Raw genomic sequence first — 14,334 nt, 5'->3', positions numbered from 1 at the left:
CAACAACATATCAATAATAATAATACATTACGCAGGATTATTGGAGTACATCATATGTGGGCAGTAGCAAACTTATATTTACTGTTACCACTCTGATAGTAACTCAAGAGGTACCTGTGGAGTTCATGAAATTAACTTTAAGGTTGTAGTCGCTGCGAGGTTCAGTGAAAACCTCCATGCAGGTGGCCTAGCAGACACAATCACGATACAACTCACATCCTGCTCAGTGTCCTAAATTGCATCATTTCCTGCAACAAGAAGCATCACTTCCTGTAGTTAACACACATCAAAACCCAGGAGAAAACCTCCAGCTGCTCCAGGAATATCCCTTCAACACACTTTATCTGTGTTTGTGTCTGTGCATCCTGTTTGAGTTTGCTAACACAGTCGGCTGTCCTTGAGTCTTTGCTCTATGGAATCTCAACAATGTCTTTATCCTTCCACTGGTATTGTGTGGCATTCTCTAATAGGTGTACACACATTAGCACACATTCAGAAACAAGCGCACTCTCGATTTGTCTGCCCCCCCTCCCCCGGATTTAACCGCATGCACACCCAGCTTTCCAGTCGACTCTCATCACCGCAACGATTGCAAATCCATGTCTGTTGTCATGCCAACCCTCCCCTGACCTTTGACTTTCAGTTTTTATTAGAGGCACCCTAATTCTTCAGATGACAGCTACAGAGACTTGAAAAAGGGGGCAAACATAAAGTCGTACACCGCTTCACTCGCCTCATCGTTTGACCCAATAAACCATGGTGTGTGTGCATGTGTGTGTGTGAGGACTGCGTGAGCGTGCCGTTAGGGCCGTTAAACAATACAATTAGATTGTATGTGGGGCCAACAACCCTGGATTAAGTTGCACCTCCTTGGGACAACTGCTAACTTGTTTAAAGCCAGTGATTAAAAATAAAGCAAGCCATTATCACAAGCTATTACAGGCTTGAGGGAGCTTTGACTTTACTTTGCGTGTGTTGTTTATTTTCTTTCTATACAAGGAGAAATATCAGTTTTGGGTTTAAAAAAAAAAGTTTGCTTTTAACTGGTTGCTCTGAAGATGGCGACCAATCCTATGACCACTTGCAGTCAGTTCTGTCTTTAAAACAGATATTGGTGCATCAAGATGGCAAGAAAAGAGCAATAAGATGGAGTTGATGTGCTATCAGTTTGTGACTGAATGGGGTCAAGATGGCAATCACACGCAATCTGTTTGAGATAAGATGACTGTGTTAAATCTGCTGTCATCTGCATACAATGAAATTCACATTATCTACTTCATTCAGAGTCCAACCAAAACCTCAGATACACAGACCTCATGAAACAGAAAATCCCTCTATTAACAGTGACCTAGTTGCTGCAGAATGGCAATTTAACTGCAAAAGGACATCGGCAACCTTGCTTTTATACAGGAATACAACCACAACACAACTCGTTGGTGCAGACTGACTCACACACTGCGTGTGTTTGAGACAAAGACAGAGATATCCTATGTGAGGCTTCATCATGTTCCTACATACACATGTCAACAGGCCTAATCTATTGTGAGAACATCACTGCTTTCTGCCATATTCATTTCCACTAATCCCCCCGCCAGTGCTTGGAGGATTATATTACCATCAGTCAATCTGACTTCTGATCATTCAGCACATGAGGAAAAGCTGACCCGGTGTCAGCGCTGCAGTCGGCCTTGGGCTAATTTAATGGAATGTGTCGCCAGCTCTGAAAATCACTGGTCTGTATCAAGACTGACAGAAGCGAAACGCACACGCCCCCCTTCTTCACACACAAATAACGCTTGTGATACTGGGGCTACAAATGCGTGCGTTCATGTGCTTCCTACTTGTATCTGCATGCTGGGGAATCGAAAAGGAAGCCTATAGGATCAGTAGAGTTAAATAAAAAAAAACAAAAGCAAACTGCACAGAAAGGGAACAAAGCAGGAAATCTGTTCAGACATGGGAATTAATCTCTCGTTTCCAGGGTGGCGTTCTTACAAATACCTGACAACCCCATGGACAAACAAAACACAGAAGTCTTCCATGTCAACAGACTGTATCCAGAAATAATACCTGTAGTAGCGATGAGCCTTGTAGCAGCACCGAAGCAGGTTTGAACCATTGTTTCTACAGCATCACTATTCTGTTAAGAAGTTGACAAAAAGGTCATACAACCTCAAACAATAGACGTACAGATGTAACCCAGAAGCTAACACATAAAGTGCGGCAGCCCGATTCATCAGCTTCGATGAATACGTCCCTGTCAAGGCAACCAAGCATGCTCGGGGATCTATAGCTCGTGGACACAAGAAAGGCGAGCAACCTGTGCAATGTGAGAAGCTGTGCATTGTAGGCAAGTGTCAGACCAAGAATCAGGGTACTCTCTTTAACAGGTTGCAAGACCCAGGTGCTGCAGTAATACGATGCCGAGTCCGTGATGCTACAGCTTGCGGCCTCACGTACATTTAGGGAAATCACAAAAGAATGAAAAAGATGGAACAATATTTTTTGGATAGCACGAGCACACCTCTTAGCTTCCAAAGAGTAAAGGCAGCACATGCTGATGAGGACAGGATCCGTTAGCGTTGGGAAGATGGTGCATTTAATGCTGTTTCAACTTTTAGACACTGACTGAGTTGATGCGTACTCTGTTTTGACAGCAAACATTAAACGCAGTTATCAAACTTTCAATTTTACAGCAACCAAACACGACACAAAAGCTTGTTCATCCTCAAAAATAGAGCGTTCTCTTATTTCTCGTCTGGCTTAATATTATAAGAACAACGCCTGCAGGGTGGAAGTTTGTCAAGTAACACCAGGAACTGACTGCAATGTAAACCCTTTTAATATAATATTGCAGCTGAAGAGGATACTCAAGCTACACTGCGAAATAATCAAAGTCGGGGTTTTTTCTCATTTAGAAAACAGGACCATCGTGGGAACATTTTACAAAATCACTTTGAGCTGTGAGTGAAACAAACTAATAATTCCCACGGATGTCGGTGATTAGGAATACCTCTAGACTGTGGCATTATGGAAATATGCTTGGGCTGCATATGGAGGTCATTCACGCTTAACTAAGACAGACATGCTACATTCACTTTAGTGGCCCAATGGTGAACTTTAACACTTGAAGCCAGGCTATAATTATGAATTTAGGACTGAAACACAGGGGAAAAACCTAACTACACTTTTAGATAATCTCACAAATCACCGGTCAAGATCAAAGAAATCCTCTTCAATCCCACAACACAATTCCTGAACTCACTAACCCTCAACCCTGGCTAAACACACTATCACCCCAGTGTGATATGGATCGCACGCCAAAACAGGAAAAAAAATTCAAATTCAAGCACAAACACAATCCTTTGTTTTAGTGGTGAGAATGGAAAAAGTTTTCTGGAAGAGGAGGGAAGAAAACACGGAAGTGACCTGACTGCTTGCATTTCTTACCTTGTTGTAGTAATGGAGCTGGACTGAGTGCCACTGACCGTCACTGACTCCACCCGGGACGTAGGGAGCCACTGTGGTCTTTGTCTCACCTACATGAGAAACAAATTGTTATTAGTTAATTCTGCAACTTGATTTGTGCACATGACTACATAGGCATGCTACTTCTCGATTTGTACACAAGGGCTTAAAATAATCAAATCAAATTGTCAATCAGTGTCAAACTGCTTGCTAAAATTTGCAAAGCGGAGCTACTTGCAAACATTAGCAGAAAAAGGAAGGGGGGAAACCCCCCTGAGAATCTTTTATTTATACTAAGGCTGTACTCTTTTTCTTTTAAAGGTTAAAAAGTTTTACCTCATTGTAACACAATACACGGATCACTTACTTCAATTTTTAAAACATAAACCACTGGCTATTGATAAGTTACTAATAAAGATTAACTGTGTCTTCTTGACATGAACGCACACCACACAGATCATAAATCAACACGCATTAGTCTGCAGTATCAGTGACTCTCAGTGTGAAGACTGTAGCGCACAACAGCACCAGATTTGCAGAGGGTTTACCCTGTTTGTCAAGGGCAGGAGCAGCCGGGGCACACATCCCCTGCGCTGGAAAATCAGTAAACAGCGCGGCAACATTAAGGACTTGAGTGTGTGTGTGCAAGTCTTTGTATAGAAAGATAAGGAGCAAACACGAATAACTGATGTCCTACTTCGCCAATGAAAAGCACAGAAAGAAAATTACTGCAAATAATCCTGAGAGCTTCCCTCCTACTCCTCTCATTAAACGTGACTCATAATTCAAAACATTTAATTTGATGATTCATGCGTCGAACGTTTAGATATATGTCAGTTTTGAAGCAGGGCACAAGGACTTGGCTTCTCTCCCGAACAGGCTTCACCCAAAATAGTCATACTGAACTGGATTCCTCCCTGTACGCGACCATGGGAAAGTAGACTCAGCTCGGAGAACATGTGTTTGATCTGCATTCAACAGTTACCAGTTGTAACAATGATGCTGGGTGTGTGAGCACACTTGAATGAGTTTAAATGCGCTAATGTTTGTACGAATTGATCTTTCAAAAACGTTTAAAACAAATAAGTTGCCACTATCGTGCTGCTTATGGACCTTAGCCATCATGGATTTTGTGGTGGTGTTTTTTGGCCAGTTAGGTGTCACCATTAATCAGTCCTTTCAAAATAAAACACTCCTATCCTTTAAAGCATCATGTTCGACTCTACTATATTTGGATAATTTGTGTATGCACTAACGCGCCCTTGTCAAAAGAAAGTGGAGATAGATAAGAATTATGTACCTACGTCTCTGTAAAAGTCACTTTAGATAACGCGCACTTACGCCGAATTAATCTGCTTATAATGCAGCTGAGAACTGATACGCAACAGTCGCACACACAAAAGCAGACGATCACGCATTACAGGGCCTAACCTCCAGAGAAGGTGAGCTGAATCTGTTCATCGATGATCTCCAGGGCGATGAAGTCATGTTTCTCGTTGAACCTGCCGTTGTAGAGGAGCAGGGCGTTTCTTTCCCTGGTAGCAAACCTGAAAAAAATTTTTTTTGTAAAGATGATTAACTTTGATAAAAGGAATTTTCAGATATGTGTCATAGAAAGGGCTGCGTGAATTACAGCTGTTTTTCTTTACGGTGTGCTCGTGTTTCCCATCACATTTTTTAACGCCTCTCCAACCCAAACAGTGCGGGACTGAAAGGTCGAGAACCTTGCAGAAAGTTTTATGACGAAAAGAACCGAGGCGTTCTTGAGGACAAGTCACTTGGAAAGGAAAGGAAGGATGTGTAAAGCACAGAGGAAACAGCGCTTCTGAAGTAGACGGTGACTGTGTCTACATGTGAAAACGACACAAAAGACCTGGTAAATGAGCCAGCACCTACTTGTGTGTGTGTTCTACGGGGTTCAAAGTTCAGATGTGTGTGTGTTTGTCTGTGTGTTTGGAGTGTAAGGTGAGGGCAGTGGAGTCAGCCGGCAGATGCCAGTGAGCCCAGGAGGGCAGGAAGTCAGGATGGCTGAACCAAACACTGATAAGGGAATCTAGGAAACAAATCACACAGCCTTTCCTGTTTTCAGCTCACTGGCAACCTTTCTCACCGTCACTCTGTCCACAGATTTACAAAATCGTCTCACCTATTACTGGTAAAAATGAGTTAAAGTACTTCTTTTTGTAATATTTACAGTACGACTGTTTTTCCTCTGGCGGTTCCACTTTGTTTTAAAAAGTGTGAAAGGCACAAATCATAAATCTTCATGTTCAGATGTACTGTGTGAATTATACCTTGGTTGTTCCTGAATGTGCATCTCTATGTACGTATTCAAGGAGGTGAGACACAATGGAAAAGTGCATGCATGTCTCAGCACGTCCCAGCTGGCACACTTTAGTTTGCTGACTTCCACTGTGTTTAAATTGCTACTTATGACACGCACAAATGCTCACAGGTGACTGAATTTTAAATAGTGACACTAAATTCTGAAATCGTTCGGAAAAATGTCTTTTTCCATAATAATTCTCAGCTGCAATCATTAGCATGTCCAACTAACTAGCTATTATCAGGGATTTAGCTGAAGTCATATTAGTTTATCATGTATATAATCATTGTGCATCTATTGGCTTTACAGCTGCTCTGATCAGAGTTAGCTGGAAGCAACAAAAAGTAAGACAAGCGTAAAACTGTGATACTTTGCTAACATTAACGCGCTTAGCTATCAAGCTAAAGCTGCTAAAATTTTCTTTTTGCTTTTTTAGTAAAATCATCACTAGGCTACCTGTTAATGAATGCCAGAGCTGTTTGGGGTAAACACTGCGTGCATTGGGATTCAATACTTAATTATACACAGGGTGCAATTTTCTGATTATTTTTTTATTCCCACAATATGATCCCATTTGATTTAACTTCATTATCCCATCATTTTACTACTGCTGTTTAAGAGTGAAAACTACCACTTACTAAATAAAGGAGAAATTAAAGGCAAAGGCATGAACTTGCTGAACTGCAGGTATACACTGGGGTTGCTGTCAATTCAATTCAATTCAATTCAATTTTATTTATATAGCACCAAATCACAACAAAAGTCGCCTCAAGGCGCTTTATATTGTACAGTAGATAGCACAATAATAAATACAGAGAAAAAACCAACAATCATATGACCCCCTATGAGCAAGCACTTTGGCGACAGTGGGAAGGAAAAACTCCCTTTTAACAGGAAGAAACCTCCGGCAGAACCAGGCTCAGGGAGGGGCGGCCATCTGCTGCGACCGGTTGGATGTCTGTTGCATCCTACATTTACCAAGAACTGCTAAGAAGGGCATCTCTGAATAATGACTATTTTTGTGAATCTACTACAGTGGAATATTTATTAATTCCCTTTTTATACTGACAGCATTTATTGCTGTTATATTTTGAAGTTATTTCAGTGTAAATACTGAAGTTAAATTGGCCAAGTAGTGATAGATGGAAGGGGAGTTTAATTGTGGGACGTTAAATAATGTGTACTGTAGCATTTTACTGTGAGTGTCAGAAGAGGAAAACATGAGGCTGAGACTATTGAATGTATTCATTTTATATATCCAGGGGTGCACATAAGTGGTCCGCAGGTGCGCATTCGCTGTCAAAATAAAAAACGTGCACCAGATAAGAAGTTGCAACACGCGTTTGCGTACATAAGATTTTCTGGAGGAGCACAGACATTTGTTTAGAACTCTTAAAGATGTTGAAGAAGCTCCTTTAAGCAATTACTTTGGTGTTCCTCCACCTCCAAAGAAATGTCAGAAGGACTCCGAACCGCAAAAGAAGCGCGTATTCTCGGAAAAGTGGTTGCAGAAGGTGAGCTGGCTTCAAACAAATGATGAACGCACAGAGATGTGGTGCAGAATATGCCATGAAAATCCCACTCTAGCTGACAACTTCTTATGTGGTGCGACTTTTTTATTTTGACAGCGCATGCGCACCTGCGGACCACTTATGTGCACCCCTGTATATATCCCATAGATTCCATATGTATATATATATATATATATATATATATGTATATATACATATATATTAGGGGTGCAACGATACACAAAATTCACGGTTCGGTTCGGTTCGATACTTTGGTGTCACGGTTCGATATTTTTTCGATACAAAAAAATGTTCATGCCTTTTTAATTTGTCATTTATTAAAATTATAAATATATATTTTAACTCAAAAGTACAGTTTTTAAATTTAATGTTGCTGAAATGACAAAGTAATAAAAAAATAAATATCTGATGGAGAAATCCCTCATCTTTGGAAAAGAAAGTTTATTACAGAGAAATGGCTCTTTCCAAAATAAAAGCTATACTATACGCTTCTTCTGGGGTATATTCTCAGCAGCATATTAAACATATCAGGTCCCCATAAGGAGAATCATGTGCTAACGGCTGTCTAAATGACTCGGGTAAAGTCTGTAGCATGCGTGCTTGTTGTTTTTGTCTGCTTCCACTTGTCTTTGCACTAGGATGATGTCGGAGTAAATGTGCAGTCATATTCATTGTGTTCCCACTAGTGCTGTCAGCGTTAATCTGAAATGACGTTAACGCCACAACACGGCAAATCTCCGTTAACGAGCTACCGCGGATCGCCCCGTGCGTGGGGCTGGACAGCGTCAACACGTTAACGAGCAAACTGCACTAACGCAGTAGTTCCCACCCATGTAATTGAACACTGCGTGGCACATCCGACATACTGTTTTACTTTTGTCCATGATGCGCTTACCTTCAGGGTCATACTTCACATGAAGACCAAAATAGTTCCAAAGGCCAGATCTGAATGAGGGTGGGGGAGGTTCAATTTACCATGTTGCAACGAGGTAAGCTTCTGTCTTGCTAGCTTGCGCTGCGCTCAGTGGATCTGCGCTCGACAGTGCAGCCTAGGCGGAGTAGTCGAACGCAGATCCACTGAGCTCTCAACACAGACAGCATCGTCAGAAGAAAAGTTGATAAAATAAATTAAAAATCTTGTATTGATCGATACACATGCATACCGAACCGAAAGCACTGTATCGAACGGTTCAATATCGATACGAGTATCGTTGCACCCCTAATATATATATATATATATATATATATATATATATATATATATATATATATATATATATATATATATATATACATATACATATATATATATATATATATATATATATATATATATATATATATACACACACACATATAAAATTTGATTTCATAGAAATCACCAGCTTAAGTAAAGAAAATGTCCTTCCCTCTCACTCTGATCTGATATTTTTGGACCACTTTTGGTGCTAAAAGGTGAAACACTCACTTTGGTTAAACAAACTTTTCTGCACACATGACAAACCCTTTGTTTGTTTGTTTTTTCATAAAGGTGTGGCTTTTTAGGCTTCCTCTTATCATGAGATCTCTTTGTGCAGCACTAGAGCGTGAGACTGAAGGTAAAAGTGTGTTTTATATGCCAGATGTGAGAGTTGGCAACCATGCTCACATAATAAACTGTATGTGTGCCATATAAGAACAGTAATCTTGACAGGTGTAGTGGTGATTAGTAAGCAAAGAGGTAGACACAAAAGATACCAAACTTACATGAAGGAGACGGTGAAGTGGAACCTTTGCCGCAGGCCTCTGAAGGTGATGAAGGACTGTCCAGGAAAGCTGCGGGTGGTCATCTCACAGTAGGGCTTCTCATACTCCCCGGGTGGACACTCGCACATGAAACCACCTGCAAGTCGGTTGATGCACGTACCACCATTCTTGCACACACCTGGTACACAGCGGTCTGATGATGCATTAATCTCACAGTGCTCGCCTGCAAGAAAAAGAGGGACCAAGTTACACAGAGCCGTTCTGCATCTGATTCGTTTATTGTATCTTTTTTACTGTGAGAAACATTTTGCTGTTAATTGATATGACCTGTGTTTCTCAGCTGCAGCACTACCAGGGGCGGAGCTAATGGGGGTTCTGGGATGGCACTGGCCCCAACACTATGTTGACATTTTAATGACATCATGGATGCAAATTGTTGACTTCCTCAGTGCATTGCTATGAAATGCATAACTAAAAATGAAATAATATATTATGTACTGAAAGCTCTTGTGTCAGTAACAGATGCAAAATGAAAAAATTTGAACTAAAGCTTGCATGAGATCATTTTTTTAAATTTTCCATTCTTGCTGGTGCTTGGTCCACCCCACCCTCAAATGCAATGTAGCAGTGATGATAAATGTCATCTGATTGTCTCATCAATTTGTTATCACCATGTTATCTTTTATGTGAAGCGTACCTTCCACAGTTGACTGAAATACAGACCTCACTCAGCCTTAAGGAATCCAGTTGTTTTAACAAGATGCCTTTGATTATCAGCGAAGCACATTTATTCAGCTAACATGCACACGTTAAACATGGCATTAACTTTCTGTTGTTAAAGTCCCTCCAAAAACATCAGTTCAAGAAAGGCACGCCTCCCTCTAAACAGTTAATAACACTGACAAAACCTTGTTTACTGGTCTTTTCTGAGAAGCACACTTCTTAGCCAGAAGGTAATTTGGCCATGTTTGGAAAGAAGAGAGAGTTTGGAAAAAAGAGTCACGATGGAGGGACAAAGACTGCAAAAAGAAAGCAAGCTGACAGGGATAAGACTGCTGGCTTTCCTTCACTAAGCTCAGTGCATGGCTAAACTTATATTTAACTGCACTTTTTAAATAGCTCTTAGAGTGATTCAAGGTTGGGGTTAAGACAAAAGAAATCCACTTTTGGATGAGTGCATTCCTGTTTGTTTTGCCATCCTGATAATAAACCTTAGGTAAAGTCACTTTGGCAACATTTTCTGATATGCCCGCAACTAAAGGCATAATACCCCTGCAATTAAACAGAATTTTGATATTATTTATTTATTTAGCTGCAAAGGTAGGCACACTTAAGGCTACTTAAAGGTAGTTACACTAGAAACTACCTTTGGTTCTTACAGGAAACAAAAAAATAACTATGCTAAATTTACTAAATTTAAGTACTTCATTAGCAGTGTGTGATTTCATGTTAATTTTGCAGAAAAGCAAACAATAATTCCCCATCTTACATCATAAATGCGCTGTAGTTTTTGTCTTTTCATTCATCTGTGGCTGCTTTGCTTGGCTTCCTGTTCAGAGCTGCTTGAGGCCTGGTCAAACTTACTTGACTACCCATTGGTCATGAGGTTATCGCTACCCTCATAAACTTGTCCTTCACATGCTAACTGCTTAACTGAAGCTGCATGGTGGTATCAAATACATGATATATTACATTATCTAATTTAATTTCGCAACAGGTCCGGGAAGGGAAAATTCCTCTAAATGACCATGTGGTTTTAACTTTTCCAAAATCAGCCAACTGGCCCCAGCTTCCTGGCTCTGCTCATTTAAAATTCCTATGTAAATACGCCAGCAGGCCTCTTTCTGACTGTAATATTTGTGATAGGTCCCATGCTGCGTTTTGTGTCAATCTGCTTTCTAGACAAGCTCTCCTCTTCCAGGGCACACACAGACCCCCAAAACTGCACAGCTTGGAACCAGGTAATGGCCCTTCTCTCCTCAGCATAATCCTTTTTTCCTAGGTGGAATTATAAGGATCTGTTTCCCTGTAATGCAGGAAACCTGAAGAGGACAAAACAGGCCTTCCCCTTGTCATCAGCCCCATAATAGTCTCTGATGGCCCTTGAGTATCAGGAGTTGAACTGTGACCTTCAAAGAGCGGACACCGAGATGTAGGTAAAGGAAATATGATGGTGGGTGGAGAAGATGGACAGGGGCACAAGGAGGAGAAGGCGAGAAGCCGCATGAGTGACAAAGTCAGATATAATCAGGTAATTACTTCAGATAAGATGGGGGATGAGAACGAGAGGGGAGGCAGAGCGTCGGGAGACACAGAGGGGTGGGAAGCAGGAGGGCTGTCAGAGCCCCTTTAGGCTCTATTAGGGAGAGAAGAGTGGAGACAGTCAGGTATCAGATGTACAAGGGGGAAGTATGGGAGGAAAATCACTGATATTCGGAAATATTTTGCAAAGTGCTTGAATGTGAATGATGAAAGCTTCCAAACTTTCCCATAGCTCATCAACTAACTGAGTACTGAGTTACATTAACACTTGCAAAACACTTGCAATCTCAGTATTTGGAATATTTAGCTCTGCACTGTTCACGTCCATGTTTGAAGTTAGCAGGCAGCTTGCTGTGTTTTGCTAGTGTGCTTCTAAACAACTAAATGCGTCTCATAACTAAGATCCTGCAGTGGTTACTTTGTGTTTAGCAAACAGAGCTTAACGTTTACCTGATGTAGTTTTTCCTTTTATTTTAGACCTCTTGTGGGAAATGTGCTGCTGATATGCTTTATAGTTCACATTTTTAATGTAAGACTTTTTAGACTTCATGATTCAGTTTTTCATGTCGTCTTCTTGGTTGTTTTTCCATCATACCTTAAGGGTAGAAGTTTTTCTGTTTCAGTTAATCGGTTTTAATCTAGAGGAACACAAATTCAGTCCTTGGCCCTTTATTCTTTAACCTTTGTATGCTCCTGCTTGGTAATATGATAAACAATACCCATTACCACCATTCACACACAGATGACACACAGTTGCACTTGTCATTTTCCTCTAATAATCTAATTTCTGTTCACAAACTAACAAGGTCCAATTATGACATCAACTGCTGGAAGTCTCAAGACTTCTTAGAACTGAACAGAGACAAGCTGCTGTAGGCTCAAAAAGTCAGAGACAGAAAATGTATTCATGTTTATCTTCCTTTTCTCTGAGTGAGTAAGTCAAGAACCGTGGTATTATTTTATTATACTTTATTATTTCTCAGCTCTGATAACCATGTTAATGTCACCAGGACTGCTTTGTACCAGTTTTAAAGAAATATAAAACGTTAGGAAATTCACTTCTGAAACTGACTCCATGCAATCCAGCAGGATACACTACTCTAACACTCTTTTTGCAGGATTACCCAGATCATTAGTAGGATGACTTCTCATTCAGACTCATTCAGAATGAAGCAGCAGCCAGACTCCTTACACCAGGGGTGTCCAAACAAGCCTGCCTTACACGCAGGTGCTAATTTGCACGTGCTGCCCTCTGACCTGAAGTCAATTACACCTGTGTCTTAATTCAGAAGAACACTTAAACCTTTTAGTCTCACATTTCTTTTACATTTCACTGTATGTGTGCATTTTAGCTTATATTTACATCCTTGTAAAGTTATTCAGTATTTACCGCATTGAGTTTATGTGTAAATAAATTTGCTACATAAATAAAACTGTTAAAAAGTTACGGGTTAGAAAAACAAAATAAAGATGAGCATAAACACGCTGAGATGCTCTGCAGTGCCAAGCTGGATTACAGAGATTAGCTATAATTCTCTGGATTTGTCCCTACAAGTCATTCCTTTTTTTCATTATAACTTTCCCATTGTTAATAGAAAAATATTGATAGGCGCAGCTTTGAATTGTACTGATCTGTTGAGTCTTGGTGTGTGACTCACTGATATATGAGGATTAACAGGCAATTTGTTTACTTGCCAGTACTCTTTACTCGTCAAAAGAAATTAAAGCTAGTGTGGTTTTGGAAAACAGGTGAAATGTTATTTCAGATGAAGCTGGTCTAACTGGTGTAGTGAGAATTGTGTACAACCCCTTTCCAGCAATAAATTCCATGTACTGTATGCATGTGTGGACGCAGGTGGCTCTATACCTGCGGTACTACAAAGCATGTCCTTTCTGTACTGGGGTCAACCTCAAGCTACAACAATGGGCTGTGAGACCTTTTACAACCCGTCTGTGCGGTTTAGCAGCTTTGCACAGGTTATTTAAACTGTTATCACAAACAAAATGAGCTCTTGTACATGCTTATAATAGCCTTTTCATATGGTATTGTTGTATATGTGTAATCTGGGATGCACACAACATAGTTTAGGCAAAAAAGGCAAGCTGATTGACAGATTTGAATCATTCAATACCTTCTTCTTTGTTTATTTATTTCTTTTTAACTCACCTGTGAAGTCCTCCAGGCACTCGCAGGTATATCCGCCCTCTCTGCTCCGACACCTCCCGTTGTTCTTGCAGGGCCCTGAATAGCAGAGGTCGATCTCGGTCTCACAGTATTCTCCGGTGAAACCGACCGGGCAGCGGCAGCGCAGCCCGTTGATGGGGTGGATAGGTCGAAACAGAACCGTGTCAGAGGCGATGAAGGGAGGGGAGCTGTCAAACTTTAGCACTGATACACACTTCATATAGTTCTCGCAGGGCTCCCGTAGGCAGATGTTATCATCAAACGGCAACACCTGAATGGAAGAAGGAATTTTAGCTACATTTATTTCTTCTACTAACGCTTCTGATGTTTTTGACCTCAGGACTGTGCGTTACCTCTTGAGTGGATATGAGCCTGAGTCGAGTCCTGTGGAGGTAGATCTGCTCCTGCAGCTCCTCAGATGGGAAGAACATGCCTTTACCAGGAGCCCCTCCGGGCTGCAGCGCTGAAAAGGTTACGTTGAGGATGGAGCCTTGGACGTCGGTGTCGTTTTGGATGTTAAACACAAACACTGCTTCCCGCTTGGTGGAGAGTACATCTGCCACTCCCTCAAGAAAGAGGCTGAGCAGGGGAGAAAGAAAACGCTCCTGGGACATGTTCTCCAGACGAACCGTGATGCTGTTTGTCAACATGTCATCAGTGATGATAGTGACCCGCAGTGTGCAGAGGGCAACAACACGATGGATACCATCTGGAAAAAAAGAGAAGGCAGATATTTTGCCTTTACTTACGGAAAGCTCCAGATTACAGTAAAAGTCTAACAAGGTAAAAAGTTCAGAGAAAACAATGTACCTTTT

At 41.0% G+C, this 14,334-nt stretch overlaps 1 protein-coding gene across 1 annotated transcript in view; it reads right to left on the bottom strand.

Annotated features, from left to right (window-relative positions):
• celsr1a (cadherin EGF LAG seven-pass G-type receptor 1a) overlaps positions 1-14,334 on the bottom strand; it is a 97,930-nt gene that overhangs the window by 43,543 nt on the left and 40,053 nt on the right. Inside the window, exons 2-6 of the mRNA XM_063501242.1 lie at positions 13,873-14,228; positions 13,502-13,790; positions 9,073-9,295; positions 4,900-5,015; positions 3,451-3,539 (exon numbers count right to left, since the gene is read on the bottom strand). Coding sequence (XP_063357312.1) covers positions 3,451-3,539; positions 4,900-5,015; positions 9,073-9,295; positions 13,502-13,790; positions 13,873-14,228 — 1,073 coding nt within the window. The remainder of the gene's footprint in view (positions 1-3,450; positions 3,540-4,899; positions 5,016-9,072; positions 9,296-13,501; positions 13,791-13,872; positions 14,229-14,334) is intronic.

This window comes from Pelmatolapia mariae, linkage group LG17, assembly GCF_036321145.2.
Source record: "Pelmatolapia mariae isolate MD_Pm_ZW linkage group LG17, Pm_UMD_F_2, whole genome shotgun sequence".
Taxonomy (NCBI): domain Eukaryota; kingdom Metazoa; phylum Chordata; class Actinopteri; order Cichliformes; family Cichlidae; genus Pelmatolapia; species Pelmatolapia mariae.
The sequence above is the reverse complement of the archived record's forward strand: the minus strand, read 5'-3'. Positions and strand labels throughout refer to the sequence as shown.